This window comes from Amblyraja radiata, chromosome 6 (assembly GCF_010909765.2).
Source record: "Amblyraja radiata isolate CabotCenter1 chromosome 6, sAmbRad1.1.pri, whole genome shotgun sequence".
In the NCBI taxonomy this organism is placed as follows: domain Eukaryota; kingdom Metazoa; phylum Chordata; class Chondrichthyes; order Rajiformes; family Rajidae; genus Amblyraja; species Amblyraja radiata.
This window is the reverse complement of record NC_045961.1, coordinates 24,381,924-24,396,659: the sequence shown is the minus strand read 5'-3', so window position 1 is coordinate 24,396,659 and position 14,736 is coordinate 24,381,924. Positions and strand designations below refer to the sequence as shown.

The 14,736-nt window shown below is 41.7% G+C and overlaps 1 protein-coding gene across 2 annotated transcripts in view; it reads right to left on the bottom strand.

The window, feature by feature from the left end:
* tdrd3 (tudor domain containing 3) overlaps nucleotides 1-12,279 on the bottom strand; it is an 83,765-nt gene extending 71,486 nt beyond the window's left edge. Inside the window, exons 1-2 of one of the 2 annotated variants that reach the window (XM_033022316.1) lie at nucleotides 11,920-12,279; nucleotides 2,652-2,736 (exon numbers count right to left, since the gene is read on the bottom strand). In XM_033022316.1, the coding sequence (XP_032878207.1) occupies nucleotides 2,652-2,736; nucleotides 11,920-11,957 (123 nt within the window). In that variant the 5' untranslated portion in view covers nucleotides 11,958-12,279. The remainder of the gene's footprint in view (nucleotides 1-2,651; nucleotides 2,737-11,919) is intronic. The other variant, XM_033022315.1, reaches the window with a different exon arrangement.
* Between the last annotated feature and the right edge of the window lie 2,457 nt (nucleotides 12,280-14,736).

The window sequence follows — 14,736 nt, the reverse complement described above, 5'->3', positions numbered from 1 at the left end:
GTCGTTCTTCTACAAACGCATGGTCTAGTAGAACAAAAGAATGGCTCGGTGCCAAGTTTGAATGACTTTGCAAATTATATGGACACAATATGGAGGAAAGTTTGAGATGAGCTTGATTTGGATGAGCTTGATTTGGATGAGCTTGATTTGGACCCAGCTTTTCCTATCTTCTGAAAGGCTATAGAATATTTCAATCATGCCATTCAGACTTGGTAGGAGTGTTTTACTGATAAGAAAAATGTATAATTGCACTAACTTTCCTTCGTTCTGCGAGTGGAACCCGGGGACAGACTGAGCGACGTTGTGCTCTTTGTACTTCCCGCCACTCCCAGCTGATGATGGATTAAAGATTGCCTTGATTTACCTTTAACAATTTTGTTGCTGTCTGCTTTTAAAGAGATGAACTTTGACAGTGTCCTCCATAATGTTTTGGACAAAGACCCATCATTTATTTATTTGCCTCTACACTCCATTTGAGATTTGTAATAGAAAATTTGAGATTTGTAATAGAAAACATCACATAATGTTTGGGACACATGGCTTCACATGTGTCTGTAATTGCTCAGGTGTGTTTAATTGCCTCCTTCATGCGGGTATAAGAGAGCTCTCAGCACCCAGTCTTTCCTCCAGTCTTTCCATCACCTTTCAAAACCTTTTTGCTGTTTATCAACATGAGGACCAAAGTTGTGCCAATGAAAGAAACCATTATGAGACTGAGAAACAAGAATAAAACTTAGAGACATCAGCCAAACCTTGGGCTTTCCAAAATCAACTGTTTGGAACATCATTAAGAAGAAAGAGAACACTGGTGGGCTTACTAATCGCAAAGGGACTGGCAGGCTAAGGAAGAACTCCACAGTTGATGATAGAAGAATTATCTCTATAATAAAGTAAAATCCTCAAAAACCTGTCCATCAGATCAGAAACACTCTTCAGGAGTCATGTGTGGACTTGTCAATGACCACTGTCTGCAGAAGACTTCATGAACAGAAATACAGAGGCTACACTGCAAGATGCAAAGCACTGGTTAGCTGCAAAAATAGGATGGCCAGGTTAGAGTTTGCCAAGAAGTACTTAAAAGAGCAACAACAGTTCTGGAAAAAGGTCTTGTGGGCAGATGAGATGAAGATTAACTTATATCAAAGTGATGGCAAGAGCAAAATTTGGAGGAGAGAAGGAACTGCCCAAGTCGCAATGCATACCACCTCATCTGTGAAACACGGTAGTGGGGGTATTATGGCCTGGGCATGTGTGGCTGCTTAAGGTACTGGCTCACTTATCTTCATTGATGATACAACTGCTGATAGTAGTAGCATAATGAATTCCGAAGTGTATAGACACATCCTATCTGCTCAAGTTCAAACAAATGCCTCAAAATTCATTGGCCAGCGGTTCATTCTACAGCAAGACAATGATCCCAAACATACTGCTAAAGCAACAAAGGAGTTTTTCAAAGCTAAACAATGGTCAATTCTTGAGTGGCCAAGTCAATCACCCGATCTGAACCCAATTGTGCATGCCTTTTATATGCTGAAGAGAAAACTGAAGGGGACTAGCCCCCAAAATAAGCATAAGATAAAGATGGCTGCAATACAGGCCTGGCAGAGCATCACCAGAGAAGACACCCAGCAACTGACGATGTCCATGAACCACAAACATCAAGCAGTCATTGCATGCAAAGGATATGCAATGAAATACTAAACATGACTACTTTCATTTACATGACTTTGCTGTGTCCCAAACATTATGGTGCCCTGAAATGGGGGGACTATGTATAAACACTGCTGTAATTTCTACATGGTGAAACCAAAATGTATAAAAATATGCTTTATTAAAATCTGACATTGTGCACTTTAACCACATGTGATTGTTTCTATTACAAATCTCAAATTGTGGAGTACAGAGGCAAATAAATAAATGATGGGTCTTTGTCCCAAACATTATGGAGGGCATTGTAAGCAGATAGCACTGCATTAAGTGAAGTGTTCTTTGATTCTTATTAGTTACATAAATGCATATGTACTCCCAAAACTATATTGTATGCCTCAAAAGACAAATTGATTTCATCCCCCTTCCAGGTTCTATGAATAAAACATGAATAATGATGATTTTACATGAAAAAGACGATTGTGTTTCACTTCAGGATAAGCAGAATAGGAATTCACACTAACTTTCAATATGGAGCATGAATGATATTTTGCAAGTTGCATTACTTAAAGTATTGCCTGACTCTTTTGATAACACTGATGTATCTCAATATCTTCAATTTACATCCATTACTCATTACAAATCATACGAGGTAAACGAAGCACTAAAAATAACAACTCAAACAACTGATCATGCTCATACACCAAATTGTGCAGGTGACGGCCAGTTAAAATAGTCAGATGCTTCTGACCTGTAAAATTATTTCAGCACCCTAAATTAGCATATAATTAGTCAGGCATTAACTTACGCGAGCAACAAAATGCAATCTAGTATTTTATAGTATTTTTAAGTATGATATATTATTCTTATTAATCCATAAATATTTAAAAAATAAAAAATAAACAATGGTTAAACATTTATGTGGAAATATGTAGCTATTATTGTACACGTTTTTTTTTTTTAATTCCAAAATGTCAAGTAATGACCAATCAAATGTTACTTACATTTAGTGCAATACGAATGATATCTTTTATATCAGGCTTGGTGGACAAACTAGTACAGGCTTCAATTCCTTCTTGGGAAAGGTACCTGGTTATAAAAGAAAATGCATTTAAGGAACATTTTTCGATACTCCTAGTGATAGAACTAATAGTCAAATCTAATAGTCAAATCTAAAATGGAGTCGTTCTTCTACAAAAGCATGGCTCGGTGCCAAGTCTGAATGACTTTGTAAATTATATGGAACACAATATGGAGGACAGGTTGTCTTTTCCATAAAGACATTAAGATGGCAGCCTGCAGTAATAACATGTGCTTCATTCAAGGCCATAAAGAAGCCAAGATTGAAAAAAAATAGCTGATGCTCCAGGGATAAGTAATAACGTGTTATTGGATGAGCTGGATTTGGACTCAGCTTTCCTATATTGTGAAAGGCTACAGAATCTTTCAGTCATGCCATATTCAGACTTGGTAGGAGTGTTTTACTGATAAGAAAAATGTATAATTGTGCTAACTCTCCATTGTTCTGTTAGTGGGAGCCCGAGAAGCACTGAGCAATGTTTATGCTCATTGTAGATCTTTGCCACTCCTGTCTGGCGAATCAATTAAAGATTGCCATGGTTTACCTTTTTTTTTTTAAATAAATATTTTTATTAGAAGCATGTACACAAATAATAGTAAGCGACAATTTAATTACAGATTTCTTACATAGCTTCAGTTTTTAAAGTTTTTTTTAAGGAATAAAGATAAAGAGAAAAAGATAAGAGCAACTATAATCTAATAGAGAGAAAAAGAAGACAAAAAAAGAAATTACAAATAACAAGATTGTGGAGATAGATCCAGGAGATGTTGAGTATAATTATCCAATCCCAAACTCAGGTTTCAACCCTGATTTTGTGTTAAACCAATTCACTTTTTTAAGAATTCAATAAATGGAGACCATATTCTAACAAATAATTATGGTTTGTCAATTAAGACAAATCTTATTTTTTTCCAGCCATGGTGGTAACAGTTTTTGTTGCTATCTGCTTTTTAAGAAACAAACTTTGACACTAGTATTCATAAAGTGACTGTTTAGGGATAATCCATTCCACTTTTTCAGTTGAAATTAACTTAAACATAGCAATATAACAGTTAATTTGGTGATTTAGTTTAATTTTAGTTCAGATATTTAGCATGAAAATAGGCCCTTCGACCTACTGAGTTCGCGCCGACCACCGACCCTAGCACACTAACACTAACCAACACACACTGGGGATAATTTACAATTTTACCAAGCCAATTAGCCTACAAACCTCGGCATGTGGGAAGAAACCGGAGCACGTGGAGAAAACCCACATAGGTCACGGGGAGAATGTATAAACTCTGTACAGACAGCACCCGTGGTCAGGATCGAACTCGGGTTTCTGGCACCGTAAGGCAGCAACCGTGCTTCCCTTGATAATGATCAAGAATGACGACCAGGGCCCCAAAAACATTTCCTTCAAAATCGTCGAATGGCACAAGGTTTTGGTGTAAAGCAAAAAAAATGGCACTCTTACTAAAGAGCAATACTTCATTGCTCCACAGATACAAAAATATCACCATATCCCACGTGAATTAAAAAAAATAAATTAAATGAGGGGAAATTCTAACAATTGAATTGATACAACAAATCATATTTATTTCTAAATCTTGAATACACAAATTATTCATGAAGTACAATGTAATTTTCTATTTACAAACACAATATTCAAAATGGCAATCAGTTGGCCTCATTTACTAACCATAAAAAAAAAATCACGAGAAATCACGGGTGGGGGGTGGTGGAGGAGATCGGGAAGAAAATATCGATTCCAGTGATGTGAAATGATTTCAACTTTTCTTGTGTGGTTACAGCAGCCATTATTCAATCAATATACAAATGATAACCGTTGGAAAAAAAAGAAGTAAAATGGAATTGTCACTGACATGAAAAATGCAACACAGCCAACTCAAATATATTGGCATTCAACATTATCAATCAGTGAAAACAGACATTTATATATAAAAAGACAATAATGAATCTCTACTTGTATTGTAACCATCTCCAAATTTACAGCGATCCCTCGTGTGTTACTATCCAAGACAAATTAAATAACGTGAAATGACATGAATTCTGTATTTGGCATTTAATGTTTTTGAGCCGTGCGCAATCTCCATTTCTAGGCATGTTTTTCACCGAGTATTCCAGTTTCCACCTATGTACCAAAAAAGTGCGGTTTGATGGGATAATTGGACACATTAAATTCCTCCTGGTGTGTATATAAGGTGTAGAATAGTGGTGGGTATGTGGAGAGGGGGGAAGGATTAACAAGAAATTGGGAAGAATTTTTTTTTAAAGGATTATTGGATGTGTACATCGATGGTTAATGGGTTAAAAGGGTGATTTCTGTATACTTTCTCTTCACTAACATTTGCAGCACAAAAATGCCATCGAAAACAAAAAAAATGATACATTAATCTTTGATTTTCAATGGAATGATTGTTGCCAACTCCACCATCATCCCCAGTCATCAAAAGCTAAACCACACCAGCCACATAAACACTGTAAGGGACATATCCAATGCTGATTTACTTCCTGTTCCTGACACCTTAAAACCATACCATAACAACTCAATCAACTTGGCACCACCAAAGCAACCAACTTCATTAGTACCCTATCCACAACCCAAAACTGTAATTCACTACAAGGGTATCACACTATAGCTGCAATGCATACCACAAATAAAATGCACCCTAAAGCCATTAACCTTGGCTATGCCCGCATCACCCTCCAAACTCTATCACCAACAAAATTAATGGCAAAAGCAGCACAAGAATTCCACCTATTTCAGGGTTTCCTCCAATTTGCACACTATCACGATGTAGCAACACATCAGTATCACTTTTTTGTCACTGGGTTTAAACCCTAGATCTTCCTACCCAAACATATTGTGGGAGTACTTCCAACCACAAAGACTGCCACAGTTCATCGCTTGCCCGCACGTTGAAAACAAAAACAGACCAACTTGATATGCTCCTTCTTCCTGCACATAGGTTGCGATTGAAAAAGATTGCACAGAGCTGGTCAGGGGAGGCAGAGAAATTATTTTGCGGCTGCGTGGACCTGGTAGACTGGGTGATGTTCAAGGACCGGCAACTGACATGAATGAATATGCCGTGGTTGGTACTGACTTCGTAAAGAAATGTGTGGAGGAACTTGTATGTCCGAAGACAATCTGAGGGTCTGCTAACCAGAAGCCTCGGATAAGCCAGGAGATTGATAAATCAACTATCCAAATCAGCAGCGTTGAAGGCAGGTGAACCAGCATCATACAGGAAGTCCAGGAAGAGCTGCTAGAAGCCATTTAGACTACAAAGAAGCACTTCCAGACTAACTTGGAGGCTCAGATGGATGCTTTGCAACCATAGCAGGGCTTGCGCATCATCACTTCCTACAAAATGAAATAGATTAGCTCAAGTGGCAGCGACACATCACTCTCTGATAAAAATCAATGCACTCTATGCTTGTTTTGAAAGTAAGAACAACAATGAACTTTCAAGGGCCACCACAATTCTATCATCTCAGTTTCCAAGGCAGACATCAGAAGATCTTTTGAGAGTGAACCCTGGAAATTTGCATGGACCAACTGGCTCAGGTTTTCACTGACATCTTTAACCTCTCACTACTATGGTTCTACATCCATAATATCAGTGCACAAGAGGAGCAAGGTGACATGCTTCAGCAACTCCTGACCGATGGCACCCACGACAGATTTGAAGTACTTGAATGAATATGCCGTGGTTGGTACTGACTTGGTTGGTTGTGGAACATCTAACAGTACAGCACAAGCATACCAATGCTGTATATGTTGGATATATGGATTTCAGCAAAGCATTCAACAAGGTTCCACCAGGTAGGCTGTTCTGGAAAGTTAAATTGCATGGGATCCAAGGAGAAATAGCTGAATGGATAGAAAATTGGTTTCATGGAATGGTGATGGTGGAAGGTTGCTTCTAAGGGTTCAGTGCTTGCCCCATTATTGTTTGTCATTTATATCAATGATTTGGATGAGAACGTACAAGGCATGGTTCGCAAGTTTGCAGATGACAATAAAGTGGATGTACTGTAGTGAAGATGGTTGTCAAAAAAGTGCAGCAGGATCTTGTTCGGCTGGGCAGTTGGGCTGAGGGATGGTTGAAGGAATTTAATAGAGAAATGCGAGGTGTTATCTTTCTAACATGGGCAAGACCTACACAGAGAATGGCAGGGGAATGTTGTCGAGCAGAGGGATCTTGGACTGCAGGTACATAGTTCCTTGAAAGTGGAATCACAGAAAGATAGTGGTCAAAAAGGCTTTCGGCACATTGGCCTTCATCAGTCCGAGTATTGAGTATAGAAGTTGGGCGATTATGTTACAGTCATACAGGACATCATAGGAAAAATGTCAAGCTGAAAAAGGTGTGTAGATTGGTTATTTCCTACTAGCCAATTGTAGTGCTTGTTAGTGGTGGCTCCGCCTAATATGTGTTTTATATTAATAAGAGCTTGCCTATGCCAATTTAGATTTAATGAACATGTGTTGTAGCTTGATGTGTTTGACTCGACTCATTACGAGGTGCAACAAAGATTTACCAGGACGCGAGGGCTAAGCTATTGGGAGAGAATGAGCCGGCTAGAACTTTATTCCTTGGAGCGCAGGAGGATGAGGGATTATAGAGCTGTACAAGATCATCAGTGGAATAGATTAAGTAAATGCTTAAGTCTTTTGCCCAGAGTAGGGGAATCAAGAACCAGAGGACATAGTTTTAAGGTGAAAGAGACTTAATAGGAACCGGAGAGGTAAATTTTATTTATTCTTTTTTTTTTTTAACACAAAGGATGGTTGGTATATCATAATATTTAAGAGAAATTTGGACAGGTACATGGATAGGAGAGGTTCAGACGGTTATTGTCAAGAACAGGCAGGTTGGACTGGTGTAGATGGAGGCAAGTTGGTCGGTGTGCGCAAATTTTGCCGAAGGACCCGTTTCCACACTCGATTACTCTATGACCTAGCAATGCACATTTCCCAACACAAGGTTCCTCAAGTTGGACAGCCCACATACTGTTTCAAGAAAACCTCTTGGATACACTTCACAAATTCTGCCCCGTCTAAGCTTTAGGCACTAAGTAAGTCCCAGTCAATATTATGGAAGTTAGACACCCACTAAGACAACCCTATTGCTTTGGCGTCTTTTGGTAATCTGTCTACATTTCTCCCAGTTAGTTTAGTTTATTGTTACGTGTACCGAGGAATGGTGGCGCAGCAGTAGACCTGCTGCCCTAATGCACCAATCCTGGTGCTGCCTGTACAGAGTTTGTACGTTCTCCCCTAGACTGTGGTTTTCTCTGGGTGCTCTGGCTGACAAATAAATACTCTTGATTTAAGTCAGTGTATTTTCCATCTAACATTACCATTAACTTTGTGTGTTTTTCATACCATTATTATTGACTTTGATTTTTTTAAACAAATGATATTTAAAATGTTTTTGACCAGCAGCAACCTCTAACATCAAAAGATTCCATAGACCACACAAAAAAAAGTGTGGCCATGGAAAAAACGTAATACTGCACAATAATTCTTACTTTGGCTTGAAGTGCATATTATTATGAAACAATAGTATATTTAGAAAGTACATAAAATAGGAGATGAGCCATTGAGAATTGTCAGAATAAACATGTATTTCTCATGTTGGCACATTATTTATAGCAAGGTAACCTGTAGGACTTTCTGCTTGGACCTCAACTATTCACAATCTCCATTAATAATTTGACTGAAGGATCCAAACAGCACAGACTCAAGTTTGGATAGAAAGACAGGTGGGATTGCAAACAGAGAAGAGAACATAAAGTCCATAAGAAGATATGGACGAGTTAAATGAGTGGGTGGCTGGCAATATGGCCAGTAGAATACAATGTAGTCATTTTATTTTTTAATGGAGAAAGATTTGGAAACAATGCTCAAAGTTGCTGTTTGTAAATGTAAACAAATCACTGAACGGCAACAAAACAATTAGGAAGGCAAATGCTACGTTGGCTTTATTACAAGAAGATTTACAGTAGTGCTGCAATTTACGTTTGCCCCATGGCATGAATGCCTCATGTAGATCCAAACTCGTATCTGAAGACATACTCACCTCGGAGGTACTGCAATGAAGAATCAGCAGACTGGTTTCTGACATAGCAAACTTGCCATACAACAACAGAGTAAACCGTATTCTTTACAGGTCAAAACAAAGACAGGTGATCACTTCAAAACTTGTTCCATTCTCACAAGACTCAACTGGGTAGATGCTTGGAGTCAGTTTAACCTGATTGAAGATACAAGAACTCAGAGTCAGCTGCTCAAGAAAAGGGGGAAGATTTTTAATTGAAACGGAGAAATGTCTTGACTTGAACAGTGAATCTCTCAAATTTTCTCCCACTGTGAGCTGGAGGTTCAGGCACAAAGTTCATTCAAGACAAAATAAAAGACAGCTTTTCTGGTTGTGAAAGGAATTAAGAGATACGTGAAAAACAGAAGAAAATGACACGGAGGATGAAAATCAGGGTAATGAAAGGGCACAGCGGGTTCCCACGCCAGCTGACCCGCTCACGTTCCGTATTCTTGTATCAGTTCAAGACAGTTTCCAAAAAATAGGTCGCATCTCGTACAGAAATAAAACCTTCATTGTGAGCATGGACTCAAGCTGGCTGATCTGCCTAAAAATGTTAGCACTGAACAAGATTAATAATTTAAACAAATCCATTAAAAGTCAGGAATGGGAGAGAAAAAAAAAACAGAAGCTAAGGCTCTCTCCGTCATCTCTATTGCCATTGCGTTGACAACTTTATTGGTGCAACTTCCAGCACTTATGCTAAACTGGAAAATGTCATTACCTTTGCTGCCAATTTCCAATTCACCCTTCCTTTCACATGATCTGAAACAACCTTTTAATCTTTCTTTACTCTTTATCATCACGTCAGGAATTGTACTGTGTCTGTGCCTAACATTCATTGAAGCCCACAGATTCCCAGAGTTATCGTCATTATTCCTCCTCTAAATCCGCTTCCTGAAGGCACTCTATTCCTCTGGAATGATATGTAGACTTTCCACACTAGGAGAGGTTGGGGGATCCTAAGGTAATGTGATAGGAGCAGAATTAAGCCATTTGACCTATCAAGTCTACTCTGTCATTCAATCATGGCTGATCTATCTCTCCCTCCTAACCCCATTCTCCTGCCTTCTCCCCAGCACCTGTACTAATCAAGAATCTAACTATCGCTTTAAAAAATATCCATTGACTTGGCCTCCACAGCCTTTTGTGGCAAAGAATTTCAGATTCAGCACCCTCTGACTAAAGAAATTCCTTCTCATCTTCTTCCTAAAGGAACGTCCTTTAATTCTGAGGTTATGACCTGTAGTCCTAGAATTGTTTCCCTAACCGTGCCTTTCCCCTTAACACGTTGACAGGTCTCTCAACTCCATATCCAGTAGATCAGGCAGATCTGTACTCACCCACTTTCGAGCCAGACATGGGTATGGTTCCCCTGACCCTCACTGTCCAGCTCATCAGCCTGAAATTCAACAAATCAACTCAACAATAGACACAAAAAGCTGGAGTAACTCAGCAGGACCGGCAACATCTCAGGAGAGAAGGAATGGGTGATGTTTCGGGTCGAGACCCTTCTTCAGACTCCACTGAGTTACTCCAGCTTTTTGTGTATATCTTTGGTTTTAACCAGCATCTGCAGTTCCTTCCTACTCAAATCATCTCAACAATTTTGGTTGGCCTCAATGTGTTTCCAACACCAAACATACATTTCATGGCACCTTCAGAATTCTGACAATCCCATCCTCAACACCATATTTCACTCATTTCCACCGACCTCTCCCCTTCTCAGAGCACATATATACACAAGCAGAAGAAATGCAACACCTGTCCTTTTGCCTTGTTCTTTTGACCCAAACATTCCTTCCAATGAAACTTTTACACATGAGCCAAACACAGATTTGGTGACCAATTTACAGAACCTTTATTAGTTCACAGATGCGACTGCAAGCTACGAGTTAGCTATCAATTTAATCTTCCATTCAAATCAAAAACCTATATTTTGGGCATGCTACAATTCCAACAAAGACGATGTAGGTGCAGAGATCAGCACTTGTCTGCGTGTCAGATTGGCCTGCTTCGATGCATCTCCAATATCATTAGAAATGTTGCCTGACCTGTTGACTATTTCCATTATTTTCTTCTGTCAGGTTTCCAGCACCTATGGTTTTGTTTTTCAAATAAAAATGGAGCTTCCCCGTATCTATAAGAACAAGTATCTTAGCTATAATAAATTACTTGGAATCTTAACAACGACAATACAGCAGCAGTTTCACACAATAAAAGTGAGGTGGCTTGGTCTTTACATTGTTGAGGAATGTATTCTTTTAAAGACTGTTTAAGAATAAGGGGTAAGCCATTTAGAACGGAGATGAGGAAACATTTTTTCACACAGAGAGTTGTGAGTCTGTGGAATTCTCTGCCTCAAAGGGCAGTGGAGGCCAGATCTCTGAATACTTTCAAGAGAGAGCTAGATAGGGCTCTTAAAGATAGCGAAGTCAGGGGATATGGGGAGAAGGCAGGAACGGGGTACTGATTGGGAATGATCAGCAATGATCACAGTGAATGGCGGTGCTGGCTCGAAGGGCTGAATGGCCTACTCCTGCACCCTACTCCTGCACCATTTCTATTGTCTATAATGCTGACCAGCACCAAAGCAATGCACTTTTAACATTGATTAAAAGATGTCGAGGAACAAAGCAGCGTATAAAATGAGAAAATACAATTGATGATTTAAGAAATAAATATTTATTGTGAAAGCAATCAAGCCGATTACGAAGTGGCATGTCTACATTTCCATGCCCTTTGAATTTTTACTGGGCACTGCAGAACGAATAGCTGAAAAGAGCTCCTCCGTCACCAATACAGTTATCAGTGAAACTTAAACATACAGTTCTCCGTATGTATCATGGGAGAGGACCTGTCACTGAGCCAACCTGCCATCGTCTCCACAAACACTGCACGAGCAGAGGCCCAGGTTCACATTGACGAGCACCGGTAAAGCTGATTGAACAAATGGAAGAAGGGGTATAGAGTTGTTCTGCATCCAGTGGAGCTGCACGACTGTCACGGCCTCCGGCCCCTGCCTTGACCCACTGCCCTGCACCGCACCCGTCACAGCCGCATGCCGCCACTCACCAGCCGTACTGGCCCAGAACCGGGCCCATATCCGCCATCTTCACCGAGCCACCTCTTCCGCGAACACAGCGAGACTGATATAGGAAACAGCAGGCTGCCTCTCACCACAGTGCGGCCAGAGGGGGGACGCGAACCTCATACTAAAAGGCTGCGGGCCGGCTGACCATGGCGGCCTCGGCCCCTCGAGCTCCGCACCGCAGCGTCACCACGCGCAAGCAAGCGTCACCACGCGCAAGCGTCAACCGCCGCGGCGGCGCGAGCACCAAAGATCTTATAGCTTTGGCGAGCACTGCGCGATGGACGGTCACGTTACCCAATCACAGCAGGGTACAAGCCCCTCCCTCTCCGCCATTCTCTTATGACCGGTGACCGTGCATTCAGGGGGCGGGGCCAGGGGTGACATAGTGGTGGGGCGGGGCCATGGACGACGGGGGCGGGGCCGGGGCCAACTGTAGACGGGGGCGGGCAGATGGTGGCAGGGGCGGGGCTAGGGGAGAAGGGGAGAGGGGCTCTGGGCGGGGCCATTGTGATGGGGCGGGGCCAGGGGAGACAGGGCCGGGGCTCTGGCGGGAGTTTGAAGAAAGACACAAAATGCTGGAGTAACAGCCTGCCAGACGTTGCATCTCTGCAGAGAAGGTCAGGAGAGAAGGAGACACAGCGTACGGTGTAATTAATCAGGAGGACAGTGAAACTAGTCGGAGAGCTACGCTGGGGGAGGGACGGAGAGAGAGAGAGAGAAAGCAAGGGTTACTTGAATTTATAGAAGTCAATTAGATTAGATAAATACTTTATTAATCCCCTCAGAGAAATTCAGAGTTTAACCATTTGCAGCACACCAATAAAAGTAAGACACCACATTAAACATAAAAACATCCCCCACAATGGTTCCCACTGTGAGGGAAGGCAACAAAGTCCAGTCCTCTTCCTCTTGATCACCCATGGTCAGGCCTATTGAGGCCTCCGCAGTCACCGCGACGGCGGCTCGATGTTCAGGCCCTCTCGCCGGATGATGGGGCTTTGGCGTCGGAAGAACACTCTCAGCGGCTTGGAGTGACTGGAACGGCCGCTTGCTACCGGAGACCGCGGCTCCCGAAGTCCACAGGCTGCGCTGGTCGGAGCTCCGACACTAGCGATCTCGGCGACAGATCCAAGGCTCCGCGGTGTTCAGAGTCAGCGCCGCCGTGGCTGGAAACTCCGCAACGACAGCTCCGCGATGTTGGAGTCGGCAGTCTCAGCACTCTGGAGCCCACTGCAGGGCGAGCCGGGCAAGGCATCGCCCGCTCTGCGATGGCGCCCCAGCGCTGCGCCACCGCCAAAGCCGAAGTTCTGGCCGGTCCATACCGCTGATTGACCAAGCTGTCCAAGCGAAATATGAGGTGCTATTTGCGTTGGACCTCACTCTGACAGTGGAGGAGGCACAGGACAGAAGGTCAGTGTGGGAATGGGAGGGGAATTAAAGTGTTTAGCAACCGGGAGATTGCATAGGCCTAAGCGGACTGAGTGGAGATGGTCAGCAAAAGGATCCCCGAGCCTGCGCTTGGTCTCGCCGATATACAGGAGTCCACACCTGGAACAGCGGATACAGTAGATGAGGTTGAAGGAGGTACATGAAGCTCTGCCACACCTGAAAGGACTGTCGTGTCCTTGGCCGGAGTCGAGGGAGTGAAAGAGCTAATAGTCAAATCTAATAGTCAAATCTAAAATGGAGTCATTCTTCTACAAAAGCATGGTCCAGTAGGACAAAATAATGGCTCAGTGCCAAGTCTGAATGACTTTGCAAATTATATGGAACACAATATGGAGGACAGGTTGTCTTTTTAATAAAGACATTAAAATGGAAGCCTGCGTAATAACATGTGCTCTTTCAAGACCATAAAGGCACCAAGATTGAAAAAAAATAGCTGACGCTCCAGAGATAAGTAATAACTCAAGTTCAAGTTCAAGTTCAAGTGAGTTTATTGTCATGTGTCCCTGTATAGGACAATGAAATTCTTGCTTTGCTTAAGCACACAGAAAATAGTAGGCATTTACTACAAAACAGATAAATGTGTCCATATACCATGATATAAATATATACACACATGAATAAATAAACTGGTAGTGCAAATAACAGAAAGTGGTTGCTAATAATCAGAGTTATGTCCGAGCCAGGTTTAATAACCTGATGGCTGAGGGGAAGTAGCTATTCCTGAACCTGGTTGTTGCAGTCTTCAGGCTCCTGTACCTTCTACCTGAAGGTAGCAGGGAGATCAGTGTGTGGCCAGGATGGTGTGGGTCTTTGATGATACTGCCAGCCTTTTTGAGGCAGCGACTGCGATAAATCCCCTCGATGGAAGGAAGGTCAGAGCCGATGATGGACTGGGCAGTGTTTACTACTTTTTGTAATCTTTTCCTCTCCAGGGCGCTCAAATTTCCGAACCAAGCCACGATGCAACCGGTCAGTATGCTCTCGACTGTGCACCTGTAGAAGTTAGAGAGAGTCTTCCTTGACAATCCGACTCTCCGTAATCTTCTCAGGAAGTAGAGGCGCTGATGAGCTTTTTTGATAATTGCGTTCGTGTTCTCGGACCAGGAAAGATCTTCAGAGATCTTCAAACTTGTTATAGGATGAGCTTGATTTGGACCCAGCTTTTCCTATATTCTGAAAGGCTATAGAATCTTTCAGTCATACTATATTCAGACTGGGTAGGAGTGTTTTAATGATAAGAAAATGTATAACTGTGCTAACATTTCTTTGTTCTGTGAATGGAGCCCGAGAAGCACTGAGTAATGTTTGTGCTCATTGTAGATCTTCCGTCTGAAGAATCAATTAAAGAT